The 21,574-nt window shown below is 34.1% G+C and overlaps 1 protein-coding gene across 18 annotated transcripts in view; it reads right to left on the bottom strand.

The window, feature by feature from the left end:
- SEC31A (SEC31 homolog A, COPII coat complex component) overlaps positions 1–21,574 on the bottom strand; it is a 73,230-nt gene that overhangs the window by 48,653 nt on the left and 3,003 nt on the right. For 16 of the 18 annotated variants that reach the window (XM_034671601.1, XM_034671605.1, XM_034671607.1 and 13 more), the window contains exons 2-10: positions 14,048–14,130; positions 13,027–13,150; positions 11,434–11,632; positions 10,109–10,204; positions 8,846–8,986; positions 7,153–7,295; positions 4,074–4,173; positions 1,322–1,483; positions 972–1,124 (exon numbers count right to left, since the gene is read on the bottom strand). In XM_034671601.1, coding sequence (XP_034527492.1) covers positions 972–1,124; positions 1,322–1,483; positions 4,074–4,173; positions 7,153–7,295; positions 8,846–8,986; positions 10,109–10,204; positions 11,434–11,632; positions 13,027–13,150; positions 14,048–14,126 — 1,197 coding nt within the window. In that variant the 5' untranslated portion in view covers positions 14,127–14,130. The remainder of the gene's footprint in view (positions 1–971; positions 1,125–1,321; positions 1,484–4,073; positions 4,174–7,152; positions 7,296–8,845; positions 8,987–10,108; positions 10,205–11,433; positions 11,633–13,026; positions 13,151–14,047; positions 14,131–21,574) is intronic. The other 2 variants (XM_034671602.1, XM_034671604.1) reach the window with 1 other exon arrangement.

Genomic DNA, 21,574 nt, shown 5'->3' with positions numbered 1-21,574 from the left:
GCTAGCAAGAGGTGGAAGCAACCTTAATGTCCTTTGATAGGTTAATGTATAAAGAAAATGTAGACTATTATTCAGCCTTTTAAAAGTAGGAAATCTTGTCATACATGGCAACATGGATGAACCTTGAGGACCTTATGCTATGTGAAACAAGACAATCAACAAAAAGACAGATACTGCATGATTCCATTTATATGAGGTATCTAAAGTTGTCAAACTCATAGAAACAGAAAGTAGAATGTGATTACCAGGGGCTAGAGAAGGGAAAAATGAGCAGTTGTTGTTCCATTGGAAAACAGTTTCAGTTTTGCAAGATAAAAAAGTTCTGGAGATCTGTTGCACAACAAATGTATATAGTTAACACATCGTACTGTACATTTAAAAAGGGTTAAAATGGTAAATTTTATGCTACATGTTTTTTTACTATAAAAAAGAAAAGAAATTGGCAATTAAAAAAAGTTAGAAGGAAGGAATAAAGAGAAGGAAGGAGGATGCACAGAAAAAGAAAAAAAAAGATTGAAGGAAGGAGAGACAGAGAAGGAAGTTAAGGTTAATAAGGAGATGGACACCATAGAGTATATCCTTAGTTTTTGCTGTAATACTGTATGGTAACTAAAAAAACATAATAAAAAATTATTATAAAAAAAAAGAAATAAAACTATTTTGTTTTGTCTCAAAAAAAACCAATAAAGGGATGGATAGTGTGAAGGTTGCACAGCAATGTAAATGTACTTAATGCCACCGAACTGTATATTTCTAAATGGCTAAAATGGTAAATTTTATGTTATTTATATTTTACCACAACTTAAAGTAAAAAAGAAAAACAGAAGGTCCAATTTTTCCTGAGAAACCATTCTGAATGATGAAAAACCTACAGACACATCTCAATCTTCTTCCATCTGAGTGATTTTATAAGAACACTTTACTACAAGAAGTCCTTTGTGCTTGTGGACCATAAAAACAAATCCACCTACTGAAAAGGAAGCACCAACAGGTCTTCGGATCCACTTGGGTGGCTTCTTCAGAGGCAATACTATATTATGCTGAGCAGTCTGCTGAGGAATTTGTAATGGAGGAAGGGGCTGTCCTGTGCCAAAGGGATCAAGATTCCCAAAAGATGATGAAAGCTAAAAAATATAATAATGTGAGAATTTGTAATTTATACAAGATTATGTTACATGTTTCAAGTCATACCCATGAAATATTTTATCACAATTATCCAATTAATCAGTAGCACTGATTAGTAAAGTCATTTTCAAAATAATTAAACAATAAGATATTTTTTACAAGTGTTATGATTGAAAATTTTAACACTTCCTATTACCTTGTCAACTTGTTTCTGCCTTAAGCCATCTGCGCTCCCACCCATGATAGAATAAACACTGATACGACCATCAAAGGAAGCCGCTGATAAGACAGCAGGATTTCTGGGACACCACTGAATATCAAAACACCACTGTGTGTTGGTGGGAAGTTCATATAACACCTAGGCAACAACAACAACAAAACAACAAAGTCAGAAAACAGTATAGCCACTTTACAGCCAAAACACCCGAATTAATATGATCAACATGTGCAGCTTAATTAAACAATTACTTTTAGAAAGTATGTTGAGCCAGGAAAAACACTGTGAAAATTTGTTTAAAGTATAAAAGGAGTCCATTATGGTGATCTATTATAATAAAAATTATATTATTATAATAAAAATGAATGCTTCTTCAAAATTTTGACCAGATTCAGAATAAGTACAAAATTTTGACCAGATTCAGAATAAGTACATACTAAAAACTAATAAGTACATATTAAAGTGGTAATAGCAGGTGCATCTGAAAGACCAGAACAAATTAGAGTCAACTTGTTAAAACTCTAAAAGACAATGGTCTCTGCCCAACTATTTTTGCTTGCCAAGATCCAAACAACCATATTTAGGCTACTTGAAGACCACATTTAAAAAATAAGCTCAAGAAGGAAGAATTCACTGAGAAATTTGGTTTTGAGTCAAGCAAAACCATGTATACATCATTTGTTTTACTGCAGAATGGAAACAGATTCACCATAAACAGTTTAGAGGGAAAAGAATATGGAAAAACTATTAAAAAATGGTTGGTATAAAACCTTTACAATGTAATAATTATTGTTAACTCAAAGTTAGTGTGATCATAACTGATGCTCATAGGAGCATAGGTTTTCCTTTTTTTTTTTTTTAAGATTTTATTTATTTGAGAGAGAGAGAAAGGGCACGAGCACAAGCAGGGGGAGGGGCAGAGGAAGAGGAGGAAGCAGAGTCTCCGCTGAGCAAGGAGCCTGACAGACTAGGGGCTGAATGCCAGGGCCCTGGGATCACGACCTGAAGGCAGATGCTTAACTGACTGAGCTACCCACCTCGGTTTTATAGTTTTTAAGAAGTCAAATTATCTTAACTTTGACCTTGTGGGATATTTTAAATGTTTTATTTTATAAGAAAACAGAATTAAGTGAAAAGGTACTTAGCATACTTATCTTTAGGGCTTAAACTGGTTGATAAGACTCATTATTCACATTACTTAAACCACTGTTCTATTCCTAATTTGCACTCGAATAAAAAAATCTACTAAACTTTTTAGTTGCAGCGTGTACTAAAAGTTTATTCCTTCAAAGCCCAAGCACACACAATCATATGCAAAATTTATTTTATCAAATCATATGACTCAGAAAATTAGAACAGTTAATTTCCATGATTTTGAACTCACTTGGAAAGGCACAGTATAAAATGCAAGATTTTACTGTTTTTTTGTTTTGTTTTTTAAAGATTTTATTTATTTATTTGACAGAGAGAGAGAGGCAGCGAGAGAGGGAACACAAGCAGGGGGAGTGAGAGAGGGAGAAGCAGGCTTCCTGCTGAGCAGGGAGCCCAATGTCGGCTGGATCCCAGAATGCTGGGATCATGACCTGAGCCGAAGGCAGATGCTTAAGGACTGAGCCACCCAGGCGCCCTGCAAGATTTTACTGTTTGGTCTACAAACATATGAGGCAAAACTTACCACTTTAATTTTTTTCTCCTATCTCCCCTAACTTTAATATTTCTATATTCTTCTAGATACCACTGCATCTGAAAACTTTAAACCACAAATCAAATAACAAAAGTGCTTGTTTCTATTTTAATATTATAGGGTTAAAACCTATTGCAGAGGGGTGCCTGGGTGGCTCAGATGGTTAAATGTCTGCCTTTGGCTCAGGTCTTGATCCCAGGGTCCTGGGATCCAGCCCCTCATCTGTCAGGCTCCTAGCTCAGCTGGGAGTCTGCTTCTCCCTCTCCTTCTATCCCTCCCCCCACTGGGGCACAAGCTTGCTCTCACTCCCTCTCTAATAAATATATAAAATCTTTAAAAAATAAAATAAAAAATAAAAACTTTAAAACACAAAAATCTATGGTCTCTTGCCTAATACCGAAAAAGAGGGAAACCATTCATTCAACTAAGAAAAATAATTTTTTAAAATACTTAAGAGATTTTTTAGCCCATTAATTTAATCCAAGCAATTAAAAGCAGTTAGGTTATATTTATATAACATTTATATCGAAGAAGAGGCAAAATTTCCCACATCTAAATTTCTGTGGGTAGAACATATGACAAATATTGTAAAGTATATTCCTGCTGTATAGTTCAGAAGGGAAATTAAAAACATATATTTACTGATTCCCAAGCATCAGAGAGAATCTTCAGAAATGGTAAAGCAGGAAAAAGACCCAAACCTTGAACACTCCTGCTTTAAAGACACTGATTTCCAGAGATCACATGTTAAATAAATCAAACCAAGTATCTGAGTGTAGGGAAACACCTTTTATTAGAAATGGGGGATAGGGAATGATTACTAATTTCAAATATACTATTTCAATGGCTGATTTTCTTAGATGAAACAGGTGAGCTTAAATAATATTCTTGATAAAATCTCTCCTAGATTAACATTTCACACATACCTCTATCTCCATGTCCTTAATTGTATTAATGCACTAAAGAATCCATATGGAAAATTTCTTATTCATCTAGAGATAAAATATTATAGTAGCTATAAGTCCGATAAATATTTCCTCCTCGTACCTCTCCTGTATTTGGGTTGGAGCAGAGAATCTTAGCATCTTTTCCGCAACTTAGCAACAATTCAGGATCTGCCATGCTCCAAGCAATTGCCAAGATCCCCCTATAAAAAACACAAAGTGAAGAAAAAAATTTTTTTAAAGATTTTATTTATTCATTTGAGACAGAGAGATACAGAGAGAGAGCATGAGCAGGGGGAGAGGGAGAAGCAGACTCCCCACTGAGCCAGGAGCCGGATGTGGGGCTCGATCCCAGGACTCTGGGATCAGTACCTGAGCCTAAGGCAGACGCCTAACCATCTGAGCCACCCAGGCGCCCCAAAGTGAAGAATTTTTAATCTTCAGAAAACGAAGTCTCCAAATGATTCCTGTCTAGGCTCCGGAGACACATGCTGCTAACAGAAGTATAATTTCATACAATATTTATGGAAAGCAATTTAGGAATTTGTATGCTCTTTGATCATTTTGAAGATATTCAATATTCTCTCAGAATCAGGAAAACACAGTATAGGAAAAGAACCCAATTGCTTAAGACTGCCTTTGTTTCCAATATTTTATTTTTAAAAAGTTAAAATCTTTGTGAAAATTGTAAGGACAGTATGATGTACAGCCTTATACTCCTCAATTTAACTCACTGGTTTGGCCACATTTACTTTATGTGCTTTTCTCTCTCTCTCCATATATACACTGACCATTTGAGAGTTAATTACAGATATTATGGCATGTCACCCCTACACTTATCTCTGAGGATAAAAACATTCTTCTGCATAACCATACATAATACAATCACATACTGAAAATATTTATTATTTATATGAAAATATTTTAAAATATATAGTCCAGATTCAAATTTCCGCAATTGCATCAATAATATACTTTCTAACTGCCCCCCTTTATTTTTTTTAAAAGATTTTATTTATTTATTTGACAGAGATAGAGACAGCCAGCGAGAGAGGGAACACAAGCAGGGGGAGTGGGAGAGGAAGAAGCAGGCTCATAGCGGAGGAGCCCGATGTGGGGCTCGATCCCATAACGCCGGGATCATGCCCTGAGCCGAAGGCAGACGCTTAACCGCTGTGCCACCCAGGCGCCCCGTAACTGCCCCCCTTTAGAATCTAATCATGCATGTCAAGAATTTCAAGCATGTCAAGAGTGCCTTTTAAAGAAATTCGTACATATTTAATATCACATTTTAAAGAACATTTAGGTTCTTAACTAAGTATTAAAGACAAAAAAAAGCACAGCATTATAGAGCAGGAAAGGACCTTAAATATCATCTAATCCAACTGTTGCATATATTATTAGAAGGAAAGAATTGAGAAATCAGAGAGTTGATTTGCTCCTGCAACTCAGTGTGGTCTTCTGTCTTGGTAAATTATGATCACACCTAAAACTGGCAGTAGAATATAGTGTTAAGAGCACGGATTCCGGGATCAAAATGTTTAGATCAGAAGTCAGCACTTGACTAGTTATGTGACCTAGGCCAAGTTTACCTTGCTGAGCTTCAATTTCCATTTTGTAAAATGAGTTAATAGTATCTACACCATAGGCTTGTTATGAGGATTAACTGATTTAAAATTTAAAGTGCTTGTACACTTTACATGTTATACAAATGTTAGTTGTCCTCCCACTATAATGTAAACTCCCTGAGGGCAGGGAGTTTTATCTGTCATATCACCGAATCTTAGTACAGTGCTTGGTAAGAACACGTGTTCAAGAAGTATGTGTTGAACGAATGGACAAAACCTTATCTAACATGGGAAAAATATTAAAACTTATCAGAATCATCCCTTCTTTACTAAAAAGCTGACTGAAGCATAAAATCTAAATAGGATTACATATTTACTGGACTCTCTTCTCCTTTGTAAGAAGCTAAAGGAGAGGTCACAAACTTCAAGACTTCTTAGTGTGCAAATCCACTACCCAGAGGGAAAATGGGATTTAAAGCTTTAGTCTATATATCCCTAAATAAGAAAGAAAGCCCAAAAGTACTGAGAAAATATTATAACATTAAAAGGGATTTGTTTCTTGTTTAAACTGTTGAACAAATACATATGAACTCCCTGGGTACCTGAATATCAATGTTAGGAAATATGCCAAATTACAATTAAGTTTAATGCTATCAAACCTAACATGAGAACATTTGCATATCTTTTTATTTTTTAAATTTTAAATAAAAAAAATTTTTTTTAAGTAATTTCTACACCCAACGTGGGGCTTGAACTCACAACCCCTGAGACCAGAGCTGCACGCTCTATGGACTGAGCCAACCAGGCACCCCACTCATATCTTTTTAGAGAATCTGCATGTTTATAACAATTAAAAGTAGGGGCACCAGCATGGCACCCCACTCATATCTTTTTAGAGAATCTGCATGTTTATAACAATTAAAAGTAGGGGCACCAGCATGGCACAGTTGGTTAAGTGTCCAGCTCTTGGTTTTGGCTCAGGTTGTGGTCTCAGGACTGGGAGATCAAGCCCCGAGTTGGAGTCTGTGCTCTCTACTTGAGATTCTCTCTCCCTCTCCCTCTACCCCTCCTGCTCGTGCTCTCGCTCTTGTGCTCCCTCTCTCTCTCAAAAATAAATAAATCTAAAAAAAGGAATAGAAAATAAATTAAATTAAAAGCAGAATAATCCACCTAATTTCTCAAAAATGCTTTTAAATTAAAACAGAAACTTACAAATAAAACAAACTTTTTAACTGTTTCTTGTCATTGAATGTTATGGAAGACTCTTCATCAGTATTATGACCCTAATAAAGATAATGGGAAATATCCAAATTGGATAATGTCAAGAAAGTTGTACTAAAGTGTTGTGACATACTGGAATTTCAATCTATCACTTCTAACGTGAAAATCCCTTATCACATTTTTGTATTGTTTGATATGAATTGACTACCATTTTTGGGAACAGAAAATCAGATGACTATTGCTTCAAATAAAAACCATTTACACTAACTTTTACAAGATACAGACAAAAGAGATTCCTTAATTTAAAAATAATTATCTGATAATTCAAAATAATAAATTAAATGTATTTTTGAAAATAAACAAATCAAGTTCCTTAGAAGAGCAGCATGATACCTGGCATGGTTTTCCAAGACGCGGAGTGGAGAGGAAGCAAAGCGAAGATCCCACATCTGGACCACCGGTAATCTGTCATCCTCAGAGGCAAGGACCATCTGAGTCGCAACATCAGGATGCCACGCCAACCCAGAGCAATGCATCTGCAGATAGTTAAGGCTCACAATGTATCAATCTATTACTTTATGAAGAGCCAAAGTAGCTTGAGGAACATGTCTTTGTTGAAACAAATAGTAGAAAACATCAGTTCAGGCTTAGTTTATTAAAAAACAACAACAAAAAACAAAACCTAAAACTATTACATTTTGAATCCTGACAGCTATCTCCACAGCCTGCATTTGGAGCCTTCAAGCTATGATGTCTCTTTAAAACTATTAAATTTTATTAAACAGCCTTAAACAGTACTCTTTAAAGTAAAAAGTTTAAATGTTTTCAGTTCATCCAGCTATTTGATACACAGCACCATTCTGGATTAGAATAATTCTATACCAAATATGAGTTTACTTGTCAAAATTGTAACTAGGGGGAAAATTTTATATAAATTTAAATAAATTCTAATACTTTCAGAAAAATGAAAACAGATTAAAGAATATAATAACGGGGCGCCTGGGTGGCTCAGTTAAGTGTCTGATTCGGTTTCAGCTCAGGTCATGATCTCAGGGTCTTGGGATCGCCCCCACGTCAGGCTCCACGCTCGGTGGGGAGTCTGCTTCTCCTGTCTCTCTCCCTCTGCCCTTCCCCCTGGAGCGTGCTCTCTTCTCTCTCAAATAAACAAATTAAAAAAAGAAAAAGGTAACAAAAAAATTCCACACTTTTCCTCTATTTTGTCAAAAAAATCAAGACAAAACATCTACAGCAATAGCTACCATTTAAATTTTCACATGGAATAAATTAACAGTATTACTAGGAATTACCTGGACATTCAGATCCTACTAAATGTTCCAGAAGATAACGGAAATGCTTATTGTATGCTTTATTCAATTGAAACTTGTTTTAAAATTCCTAATTCATTGAAAAACAAAATCCTGAAGAAATATTTTTTTAAGCAGTTTTTTGTGGTTATTGTTAAATTATATATGTATCCTCTGATTCAGGCAAACTTGTTTTTAAAAATGTCGAACTAAACAATATAATTAAAAACAAACTAACAAAATAAGGCCCTTAATTATGTCTAAATTATTTTATAGCACATTATGACATAGTATTAAAGAATTTATAAGGTCAAAAATTTAATGTGTTATACAGCTACATCTACTGGGCAAAAGGGAGACTATTAGCTCTCACTTTAGCACTACCTAATCAGAACAGGTGAACCTAGGAGTTTGGAAACTACAAGTTCACAGTCACACAATTACGAGCTGGAAAAATTTGTACATTCTAGAGAAAGCTAAAGATAAAAAGTTGCTATAATGCTTTGAAACATATAGTAAAGTAAAAACAAGTAGTATATCATGCAATAAGGTAATTAATTAGTGATCTCTCTCTTCATCATTAACAATATCCAACAAGGTTTATTAGAAATTTTATTATCTTTCCCAAAGAAAAACCTCATTCCAACATGATTGGTCCATGAAAAGACAGGATATGACTTTACAAACATCTGATTTGTTGTCAACACTGACAAACAATATAGAAATACTTACAGCAGAAACACAGCATTTTCCTGTATATGACAAATCAATCACATACTTACCCTGTTACTATGGTCACTAACTTTGATGATAGGCTCATTTTTTCTAAGATCCCATACAGTGGCCCGGCCACTGGGACTGGCTGATGCTAAAATATGCTGAACTTGTCTGTTCCATGCAATGCAGCTGATATCTTCTGGGGGCTAAAAGGAAGAAACTACTAAAAACCATTTCTCAGTTACAACTAAATTTAAGTACAAAATCTAATCCTTCTTTTAAAAAAATGAATTAATTAAAATATGATATTCCACAAATTTTTTTATATTCTTAAGTTCTCAATAAATATAATACAATTTAAAGCTCAGGTATATGCCAATTCAAGTATTTTACCTTGTTTAATAGTCTCATTCACCAGGCATTTATTAAGCTCCTGCTATAAATCAAGCACTTTTTCTTAATTTCCAACTGCCACAAGGTAGGTAATGAACTACAAAGTAGACACTGATCAGTATGATGGACAACTAGGCAGAGCAAAAGTTACAGCCCAGGGGTGCCTGGGTGACTCTGTGGGTTAAGTGTTCGACTCTTGGTTTCAGCCCAGGTCATGATCTCAGGGTTCTGAGATTGAGCCCCACGTCAGGCTCCACACTCAGTGGGGAGTCTGCTTGGGATTCTCTCTGTCCCTTGCCCTCTGCCCCTCACCCCCATGTGCTTTCTCTCTCTTTTTCTCTCTCAAGTAAATAAAATCTTTAAAAAATAAATAAATAAAAATAAATGATAGATCATATGCTATTATTATACTACTTCTAAAATGGCCAGAATGTTGGGGCCCATTATAATGGCTACTCAACTTGAGTAGTCTATATAACATAAACTTCAAGGAGGCAAGTGGAAGATTATTCTTTCTTAGCTTATAGAAAAACATAGGAAAGGGGTTGATTTTTTTTTTTTAATAAGTTTCCTTTCTAGTCTACGATTTTTATTCTAAGGTTAGATATCATCAAAATACTATACAACATAAAATATTATACTATATAAAAAACTGTATCTAGAAAAATTACCAAAGACTTGTCTATTTTATTCATTACTATATGTCTAGTATATCAAGCTATGCCAGTGGTAGGCACTGAATAAATATTTGCTGTTGAAGGACTCACTGATACTTTGAAGAACACATTTACTAATACTTTGCTATACTGAAGGAAAATCAGCAACATCTAAACACTGATTTTAAACAAATATATTTTGTGTAAAAAAAAATGAAATAATTAAGTGTCGAAGAACCAATTTTGGTTCTTTTGATTACATCAAAATCAATGCAATACCTGTGTTTTGGCTCCTGGTGTCATTGGAGTTGCAAAATTGTTGAGATCCCAAATGTAGATTTCAGATTCATTAGCACCAGAGGCTACCAGATTAGTCTGCAATAAGAAATAATTAATAATGAAATAGCTTTTATGAATAATTAAGAAAACTCTGAATAACTGTTCAGAGATAGAAAACTCTATCAGTTTTAGGGTATACAATTTTTCTATTTAATTAAAAAAGCAAAACTCATGAATTCCTAAATGCTATGCATAATAATGGGAACTGTAATAGTTTTTCAGAGAAGCATATTATAAAATTCTATTTCACTACAAAGACAGTATGTCTACTGACATTATTAATACAAGAGATTAAAAAAATAATTATATGGATAAATTCTTAAACAATCATACAACCATATGGGGATTATCATTTGTGCAGGAAGGGGATCTGATTGTGAGAGAGAGACAAAAATAGGCAAAACCAATCACTGCTTTCGGACAAATAAATGAATCCTAAAATAATGGCATCTATCTCCAGATACCTCAAAGGCAGCTTCTAGAGCCAGACCAATACAGGGCTGGTAAAATCTCTTGTCTTAAATTCTCATGTCTTTCTAGTTCATTTACATTCAATTTTGTTCTGGGTGGCAGTATTTCTAGGTTATCTCTACTGCATACCTTTAGGGTCCAAAAGACCCTAAAACTGTGACAGGAAGTACAGGAAGATAATGGGTTTCATATATTGGCTTTCATCCTTTATTATTCACTCTCATAAATTCTTCTCTGATCAACTGACATGTAACTATGAAAACAGAGGAATTCTATTGTTGTAGCCACCTATAATACAAGACACTAACCAACAAGCAGCAGCTGTTTAATTAACAAAGGAACTATTTAATCTAAAGAGTAGGTACCAGAAACTATAGAAATGAAGTGTAGGGTGATGTATCTCTATACCCTAAGTATTTATTTATAATACAAGAAAAATAACTATTTTAAACTTTCTTAAGATAAGACTCATGTTTTGGTTGCTATGCTCTAATATCCTATTAACTCAAGATCTTTGCTAACCTATACATTTATATAATTGATATTCAGTAATGTTTATGATGGCAAAAGTAGACTGATTCTTCATTGCCTGATCCCCTCCATCGAGTTATTATCATTTAGCTTGATCCGAACTCTGAACTCTCCATTCTTCAAAAAAATAAACTCACTCATCAACCTGCATGGGGCCACATTTTTAGCTTTCAATTCCAAAACGGAGGCATAGCAGATTCATTGCTTATTTCAAATAATCAATATGTATCTCAAGAATTATGAATAAATGTTAAAAGTCTAACCTGGAAAATATTCACATCCAAGGCTCTTACTGGGCCAGTATGCTTGTCATTTTGGGCAATCACAACTTCCTTGTCTCCAGCTATAATTTTAGAAGGATCATAAAGAATAATATTTCCATTTTCACCACCTGCAATCAGAACTCCAGAGACATTCCCTTTGGGATCCATCTTATGAGGCCCCCAAATCAACTTGTGGTACCTTTAAGAGAAAATGAGTAAATAACTGATTTTTTAAGTCAAATAGATATAGAAAAGCATTTCAAATTATATATTTAATTCCATACATTTTCATAAATAATCTAAAAACATTGCTTGTCCTCTAATCCTGGTAACCGTGCATGACTTGGTGAAATGGCATTTTAGTTTTTATTTATATTCATACGTGCATGTTTGATTTTATAATCCTGAAGAGTAAAAACTTTCCCTTTATTACCTTATTAAGGTAATATATTATCTTATTAAGAGGTAATTATTACCTTTATTACCTTATTAAGAGATAATATAGTATCAAAAAGTATACTTGATTTTTATGTCAAAAGAAATGGGCTTAAGAATGGTTTTACCATTTAGAAACCGTGAGACCCTGGTCAAGTTACTGAATCTTCCTAAGCTGCTTTTGGTTCATCTGTAAGACAGAGCTCTAATCAACCACTTCCCTTGATATTATTTGACTACAGAAGTACTCACTGACAAGTGGTCTGTTAAGTAGTAGAGGCGTTAAAGGAGGCATATAAAATTTTCTAAGAAAAGTAATGTATTCCAACAGTGGAAAAGTGACATCAAAATTATGTCTATTATGACAAGTACACCCACTGGTGGAGAATAAAGATTATGGTTTGGCTAGGAGATAAAATATGGAGCTGGCATGGAGGTATACAATGACACAAACGTTGGTGAGTAGGAAAACTGACAGACACAGTGGGAGAGCTCTGAAAAATATGAGCGGTCCCATGAGACTCCATGATTTGACCTATGTGCTGTTAGCTAGAGTACAATCTCTTTACCAAAATCTGCCAAGCTACTGAGACAATAAAGCATATTTTACTACTCAAATCAAAGTGTCCTTTTTCTTATGACAGGATGTTAAGTACTTGGAAAGATGACCCAAATACCTACTGTATCAGAAATCATGTCAACAAAAATCTCTGTGAAATATATTTCGAAATATAGATAGGATAATGAAAAAAAAATAACCTACCATTCAGAGATAATCACTTTTAACACCTTAATATTCATCCAACTACTCCTTTTTTAAGCCACATCTATACTTTTTTTGGTAAACAGGTGAGAAAAGGGAGATAAAAGACAGTATGTCTACTATATCATGAGAAAAAAAACCTACTAGAAAATTGAGCTTCTTCTTCCTATTCTACACGTGTCAATTGGCAATAAAAAAGGTTAATAGAATATTCAGACCCTTCTTTTACTTTCATAGAAATTCACTCGTATACTTTTTCACAAAATATTTCATGTCATTGATAGTATTACTTGCAGTTTCTAATAATAACATATTTATAGACAAACTAGGCATCAACCACAACATAATAACCACAACCATAAATAATGTGAATTTAAGATTCATCAATCTCATACCTGTGAGAAGAGGAGAAAGTGGCACAGGACTTCATATCCAAGGATGGATCAGAAAGGTCTAATTCAAATATCTCAAGGGAAGCACTAGTACTAAACGTTGCATCCAATTGTTGAGCAGATGTTCCTACGGAAAATACATTTATGGTAACTACAATGCAAAAATAAAAGACTCAGAGAAAACCATACAGAACAGAAATTAAACGCATGTTTTCCAATGATTTCACTCACGAATGCTGCATTAGAGACTAACATCTCAGGATACATGCCATTGAACAGATGCTTAAATTACTATAACAACAAGATTCTGACACAAAGCTCAGAGATGACATTTGTAGGAGTGGATAGTGCAGATAACTTTTTAAACCTGTAGATATTTAAAAAGCTCTCCGTAAAAACAGTCTCTTAATTTACTATACCTGCTTATAGTCACAAATGATGTAACTCTCTTTTTATATAAAAATGCTAGCATCAAAACTGTTCTTCATTCAAACTGATATTTATTAACTTTTTTTTTTACATGTTATCTATTGTGCTTAATACTGGAGGAATAAAGATGAAACATAATTCTTATGAAGTGAGGAAGACAATACAAACGTAGTATGATTTTTAAAAAAGATTTTATTTATTTATTTGAGAGAGGGAGAGAGAAAGAAAGAGAGAGACTGTGCGTGAGTGGGGAGAGGGGCAGAGAGAGAGAGAGAGAAGCAGACCCCCTCTAAGCAGGGAGCCCCATGTGGGGCTCAATCCCCATGACCTGAGCCAAAGACAGGCACTTGACTGCCTGAGCCATGCAGGCGAGCCTATCATGATTAATGCTATGATGAACAAGGTGCTAAAGGGAACACAGAAGAAGGTCATTAAATTCAACTGAAAGGGAGGATGGAGTTATCTAATTAGGGAAGGAGAGGCTTTCTAGAAGAGATGAAGCTTGAAATGAGTTTTAAAGGACAGGTATGAATAAGCCAAATGTGGAAAAGAAGAAAATAGGTGACTAATACTATCTTCTCTCTGTTGAACTTACCTGTAGCTAGATAAATGGGATGATTCTGGGCAGGGCTCCAGGCCTGCATGGCCGTACGGTCTACTTCCTTTAACTTCATCCTGCTAAAGAGAATATTTTACATAGAAATATACTGAACACGTAACATAGAACATAAACATTTTTTACACAGAAATACACTGAACCAACCACTACTTCATTAGAATGTCCAAATGCCAATAAATCAAACTGCTTTAGGTATCATTTGCAGGGAACATTCAATAATAGAAAGAAGAAAAACTTGTTAAATTATTTTGAGACAAATATAGGGCTTTTCTAATTGTTTACAAATTATAGTCCTTCCACTGAAAAATCAGTCTGGAAAAAAAATTTAAAAAAAAAACAAAAAACAATACAGGGTCGTACCTGAGGGATTAACCTTCCTACACAATATACTTCTCAGGTGAGGATGTGAGACAGTGTATCAGAGTAAGAAAAAGCACACGATAAATAATACTAAGTGATTAAGAGCAGTTTTAAAAATTAATTTTAAAGGTAAATTACAGAGAAGAATATAGTAAGCCTACAGATTTTAAAGATAAATTTAGCAGAAATTTTAAGAAGCTGGTCACTCCAAGCTACAATTCCTCATACCACTAGTTCATATATTCTCCGTTAAAGTTACTTTGATAGAAAAATTCAGCAAGTACTGTGCTGTAGCTTAAAAAAAAAAAAAACTTTGTTATTGTACGTAAATACAATAACACGGCACAGTATTGCACTGTAAGATGTACCAGAACACCTGAGTTGTTTTTAATCTTTGGCTATTTTTAAAAACAATGCTCCAATAAATAGCCATATGTACATGTTATTTCATTCATGGGTCAGGAGAGCTATAAATTCCCAGAAGTAAAACTGCTGGGTTAAAAACAAATTCAATTTTAATTCTGATGGTTATTGCCAAGCTGCTCTCCACAATAACTGTACCTTTTCACACCCCTACAGCCTTACCAGAGAAACACTTTTAGGTTTTTACCAATGACAGGTGAAAAATGTTTATGCTGAGTAGTTACAATTTGCATCTCTCATCCCATAAATAATGTTGAGCATCTTTTTTTATATGGTTATGGGTCATCCATATTTCCTTCTCTGTCACTTTTTCTGTCTATTTTACTTGCCTATTTTTTTTTATTGGGTTGTCAGACTTTACTTTTTTTTAGTTATGGGTTTTTGGATTTTTTTTTACCTTTCACAAGATTTTGATTTTTTAAAAAATAGATTTTATTTATCAGAGCAGTTTCAGGTTCATAGAAAAATTGAGTGAAAACTATAGAATTCTCACATACCTTCCCCCGCTCCACTCGCCTCTCCCCCAACCTCTCCCACCATAAACTGTCCTGCACTGCAGGTCTATTTGTTGCAGTCCAACCTATAGTGACGCATCATTAACAAGCAAAATCCATGGCTTACTTTAGGGTTCACTCTTTGGGTTTTCTATGGGTTTTGACAAACGAATAATGACACATATTCACCCACCCAAATCCACCCATCCACAGTTAAAGAATCATTCAGAAGGTTTTCTGCCCTGAAAATTCTGTGCTCCACCACTTTATCCCTCTTCTCCTCCATCCCTCCCTCCTCCTCCCTCCTGGCAACCACTGATCTCTGCTCTCTCCATAGTTTTGCCTTTTCCAGAATGTTATTTAGTTATAATTATACAGTATGTAACCTTTTCAGATTGGCTTCTTTCCCTTAACAACAGGTATTTAAAATTCCTCCCTGTCTTTTTGTGACTTGATAGCTCATTTCTTTTTAGCACTCAAAACTATTCCACTGTATGGATGTACCATGCTTTAATAGCTAAATTTATCACTTTTAAAAAAATGGTTCCTGAATTTTGATTAGGTAGAAAGGCCTTGTCTGCATGACAAGGTTATGAAGAAATTCACCCATATTTTTCTTCTAAGCAAATTCATTTGTGGCTTTTTCTTTTCATTTGAATTTTGACTCAAGACTCGGAATACATACTGGTATACAATGTATGTTCATAGTTTTTTCTTATTACAATGAAACCATTTACTAAAAAGTTTTTTTCCTACAATTTTAAGATACCACTTTTATCATGTACTAAGTTCCTATATTTAGGTTTAGTTCTGGGTTTACTATTTATGTTTATATTCCTATAGGTATTAGGATGTAGTTTAGGATCTACATTCCTATATATATTTAGGTTTATTTCTGGATTTCCATTCCTTATGTCCATTTATTTACATGCTACACATTACACTGGTTTTTTTTAAAGTTTATTTATTTACTTAAGCATTCTCTATACCAAATGTGAGGCCTGAACTCACGATCCTGAGATCATCCCAATTTTAGTATATGCACTGCTGAAGCGAGCACAACCCTGAGATCAGGAGCGGCATGCTCCACGACTGAGCCAGCCAGGTGCCCCAAGTACTCTACGGTTTTAAATACTTAGGCTTCAGAGGAGTGTGATTCCCATAACCCCTAGCCGTTGCTTCTCTACCACACTATTTTCCTTGCTATCACTGTTTATTACATAAACTTTAGAATAGTTTTTGTCTAATTCCAGAAAAAAGAGAATGTTAATATTTTTATTGAATCTGCATCAAATTACTACATTAATTAATGGAGAAACTGATACAATGTTGAGCCTTTCCAAAGAGAACATGCTGTCTTTTAAGCCTCTTTTATCTTTCAGTATTACTTTAAATTTTTTGACATATTGGGTTTATTCCTAAGTATTTTATCTTTTGGTTTGTTTGTAAATGTGGCTCACTCCCACCCCATACCCATTACATAGACTGTCTTCCTGGTATTGTTATACAAAGGCTAACAGTATGTGTACTACCATATTAAACAGTAGTGGTAACAGTGAAATTTCTTGTCTTGTTCCTTTTTTTAGTGGGAAAGCCTACTATATCACCATGGGACATGACTTTAGGTTTTGAAACACACACAAATATGTGCATATATAAATGTATATAAGGTAAAGAAATTAGTCATCGATTACTGTTTTTTGAGTGCTATTTATAAAGACTGGGTACTGAATTTTCATGAGGTAATCAGAATGGCCACAGATTCTTCTTCTTAGGTCTATCAATAAAACAGATTATACTAATAGATTTCCTAATATGGACCGTCTTTTTCTACCCTGAATAAACTTCTCATGATGTATTATTCTACTAACGTGCTGCTAGATTCCATTTGTTTAACAGAGTTTTGTGTCTGGAGTTGTAAGTAAGATTGCATCTATACATTTCTTTTTTTATGCAATCTTTGTTAGGTTTTATATCCATTTTATACTCGCTTGTAGAAGTTTTCTTTTTTTTTTTTTTAGATTTTATTTATTCATTTGAGAGAGTGGAGGGGAGAGGCAGAGGGAGCAGCAGACTCCCAGGGAGCCCAACATGGGGCTGGATCCCAGGACCCTGAGATCATGACTGGGCCGAAGGCAGACGCTTAACCATCTGAGCCACCCAAGTGCCCCCAAAATGTAGATGTTTTCCATCTTTTTCTACGCTCTGAAACAGCTTCAACAGCAGTACTGAAATTATTGGTTCTTCAAAGATTTAGCAGAATTCTCTCATGAAGCATCTGGGCCAGATGCTTTTTGGGGAGGAGTTGCTCCTCTGCTAATTTTCTCTATTTTTCTATAGAAGTTGATCTATTTGAATTTTCTTTATTTAAGGTCATTTTTTGTATATTATATTTTCCTATGATAATCCTTCAATTTTTTTTTTTTTTACAGATTTTCTCATTTTTTAAGACTTGAACAACACTCAGGACTCTTTGAACTTTTGCTATTTGTGAATATTATTCTTCATCTATTACATATATTTGTTTTGTTTCCCCCTACCCTTCTCTTTAATAATTGATTAGCTTAACTAGCGATTTGTCTGTTTATTTTCAAACAGCCAATTTATTAGTTCTGCTTTGTTTTCTAATTCTTTAATTTCTTTTATTTTTATTAATTCCTTCCTTCTACCTTCTTTTCATTTACTTGGAACTTTTTCTAACTTTTTGAGTTAATTGCTTAACCCATTCATTTTTATTATTTATCCTTTATTAATATAAGTATTTAAAGTTTTGAATATCCTCTGAGCGCTGCTTTAGCTAGATTCCATACATTTCTAGTGTTCTCATCACTATGGTCATCTATACATTCTACAATTTTCATTTGTACTCTCCACTGATCCAAGAGTTGTTTGAACTTAATATGCAAGTGCATTGTGATTTTTCTATACTACTTCACCTTTCTAAAACGTATTGAAGTTTTCTTTGGGGGCTATAGAGAAGTTTTTGTAAATGAGATCTAAAAAGAAAGGGTATGCTGTTTTCAGGGTCAAGTTCAATATATATTAATCAAAACTACCCTATCGACTAAACTGTTTAGGTCATCTACAGTCCTACCTTTTTCCATTTAATCTGCCCTGGATCAAAATTACTGAATCAAAAGTCACTTACTACTAATGCATTTATGCCTATTTTTCCTGGTACCTCCTGAAAGTTGCTTTATGAAAGTTACTTTTTATTTAATACACAGTTACTTGGTTGACACATCTTCATAATGTTAAATGTTCACTGTCAAATACACATTTTAACTTTGTATTCTTCTTCATCTTAAGTAAGCCTTTGGTCCTGAATTCTACTTTGTCTCATATTAAGACCATTACCCTAGCTTACTTTTTAATGTGTCTCTATGCATATATTTTTGCCCTTTCAACTTTTGAAACATGTTGTGTTCACTGGCTGCCTTAAATACAGCAAAATAAATAAATAAAATCAGATTTTGCCTGGTCATCCAATTTGAAAAATTTTTAATAGATTTTAATAAGGCCACATAAAATTTACTGATATAAAATTTTCTCCTGATTTGACAAATATGGTTGCTCTTACTTCTATATTATTTTGCTATTTTGTTTGGTTTTATAATTAAAGAAAAACTTTCCCTGTTGTCCCTATTTGTGTATTTATAATTTTTCTGATAATTAGGATGATTTGTATTTTTGTTCTAATATCTATTTCTAGTTCTATCTTTATAATTTAAAATAATTTTATTTGTACCATTAATCCTCTATTTCTTTACACAGTAATTACTATAAGCACTAATGAAATTAGTTTACATAATCTTACTGCCCTTCTTGTACTACACAGTTATAATCAATAGTATTATCTTTCTCAGTGTTTACCTTTGTACTGTTGAATATGTTTATACTTCTACCAACTGATTTGTCAACTTTAAAGAATGTCCTTTGACTCCCAGCTATTACAGATGAGGGGATCCATTAACTTATTTTACCTCCAATTTTTTTCCTACTTCCCACTTCTCTTAATTTTTTAGTTTTAGAACCAATTCCTACATTATTAGATATTTGACATATACATTTTATTCTTTCTTCCTTATTCTCACTTTCATCTTAGTCTCAGGTCTATAGTTAAACATATTTAATGATCTCCAAAAGTACTTTTGCCAGCTTTCTTACTCATCTCTAGAGTTGAAGTTCATGCAGTTTCCTTAAGAGCGCCCTACACTAACAATATGTTCTATGCCTTACATGTTCAAATTGTTTATACTTGAAGAGCATTTTACAGAAAATAAAAATGGAGCCCCAGAAAGATTAAATAATTTGTAGTGCTAGCAAAGGGTAGAGCCAAGATTTGAACTCAGAAGTCTACTTCCAGAGTCCAAGCTCTTACTTGTTACCCCAACAAATTCAGGTATTCAATTTTAATCATAGAAAACATACTAACATTTAGAAGAAATAATGACAAAGCAACCAGGATGCATGAGGACATTAAGAGAAGAAATGGGGGCGCCTGGGTGGTTCAGATGGTTAAGCATCTGCCTTCGGTTCAAGTCGTGATCCCAGGATGGAGCCTCACCCGCAGGGAGTCTGCTTCTCCCTCTCCCTCTGCCCCTCCTCTCTGCTCATGCTCTCTCTCTCTAATAAATAAATAAAATCTTAAAAAAAGAGAGAGAGAGAGAGAGGAAGAAACGTATCTTAGAAACTGTGCTAGGTTAGGCAAAAGTGGATTAAGGAGGCTGAATCGTGTGGTTAAAAGCAGTATGGCCTCTGGAATCAGTGCTCAATCTGAATATTGGCTCTGCTACTTAATGATACCTTGAACATACTGTTTAACCTCCCTGAGCCCCATTTGTAAAAAGAGGATAAGAGTGACGACCTCATGGTTGTGAAATTTAAATGAGATAATGTAGTTTATATAGGGCCAAACACAGTCCCAGCACCTAGGTTAGTATGGGTTTTAATATGCTAACTTTTTAAAATTATTACAATCATGAGATTAATCAAGAAAACTATATATCTAGTTTCCGAAGATTATTCTGAAAAAAAAGGGGAAAAAAATCTCAATTTTCTAAGTGAAAAGGAGGCCTATTTTCTATAAATGAAATGCTCTCTTCCTCTCAGCCAACTGTTTTTAATAGTAAGTTCAAGTCCCAGCTCCTTCGTGAAAAGTACCCTAATGATTCAATCGACAATAATCTAAATAATCTCTTAACTGTACCACTTCAAGCGTTTTATAATAAAGTGTCTTATTCTATCTTAACAAAACTTTATAACATTCTATTAGTACATACTGTTACATATTTCTCCATTGCCTTTTTAACCAAATATTTTATATGTCATCTTGTCTCACTAACTAGACAAAGAATGTGTTTTTTCAATCAAATATTACAACTTTTACCCTTTTTGGAATCAAAATTGCTTAGTACTGGGTGAGGTACATAAAAAGTTTTGCTTTTAGGGAATACAAAAAGACTGATAAGCTAGAAAGATTACTTTTAGGTAAAACATTTAATTTTTAAATTCTTAAGTGTTTAAAGGAAAAAATAACTTTAATAACTTTAACTTTTCTTACTTAAAAAATAGGGGAAAATATCGTTAGAGGAAAAAGAGGTTTTAGAAGATGCTTTAGAATAATTTCTAGGGGCACCTGGGTGGCTCAGCTGTTAAGCGTCTGCCTTCAGCTCAGGTCATGATCCCAGCGTTCTGGGACTGAGCCCCACATCAGGTTCCCTGCTCAGTGAGAAGCCTGCTTCTCCCTCTCCCACTCCCCCTGCTTGTGTTCCCTCTCTCGATTCTCTCTCTCTGTCAAATAAATAAATACAATCTTAAAAAAAAAAAGAATAATTTCTAAAAAGTGAAAACAAAACAGCTACATTTATTTAAAAAACCCAAGTGAACATAACTCAGTAATCTAAGAGCAAAGGACAACAAGGGTTACCTAATTCATGAACACTTAGTTAATATGTAACATTTACTGAAAGAGAAAGAGATAAATTCACAAGTACATAAAAAGGGTTAAGTGGGAATTCAAAACATTTATAAAAGTCTATTTCTTGTCCCTAGCAGTCAATGTTCCACTAGATGCAGTTGTACTTATTAACTTATACTGAACACAAGGTTTTAATGCCAACTGTTTTTAAAAAAAAAAAATCACTACAACAATGGCCTAGAACTACCTTATGTGGTCTGAATCTAATTAAAGAGTACTATAATCTCATCCGCTGCAATCATTCTC

This window comes from Ailuropoda melanoleuca, chromosome 11, assembly GCF_002007445.2.
Source record: "Ailuropoda melanoleuca isolate Jingjing chromosome 11, ASM200744v2, whole genome shotgun sequence".
Taxonomy (NCBI): Eukaryota; Metazoa; Chordata; class Mammalia; order Carnivora; family Ursidae; genus Ailuropoda; species Ailuropoda melanoleuca.
The sequence above is the reverse complement of the archived record's forward strand: the minus strand, read 5'-3'. Positions and strand labels throughout refer to the sequence as shown.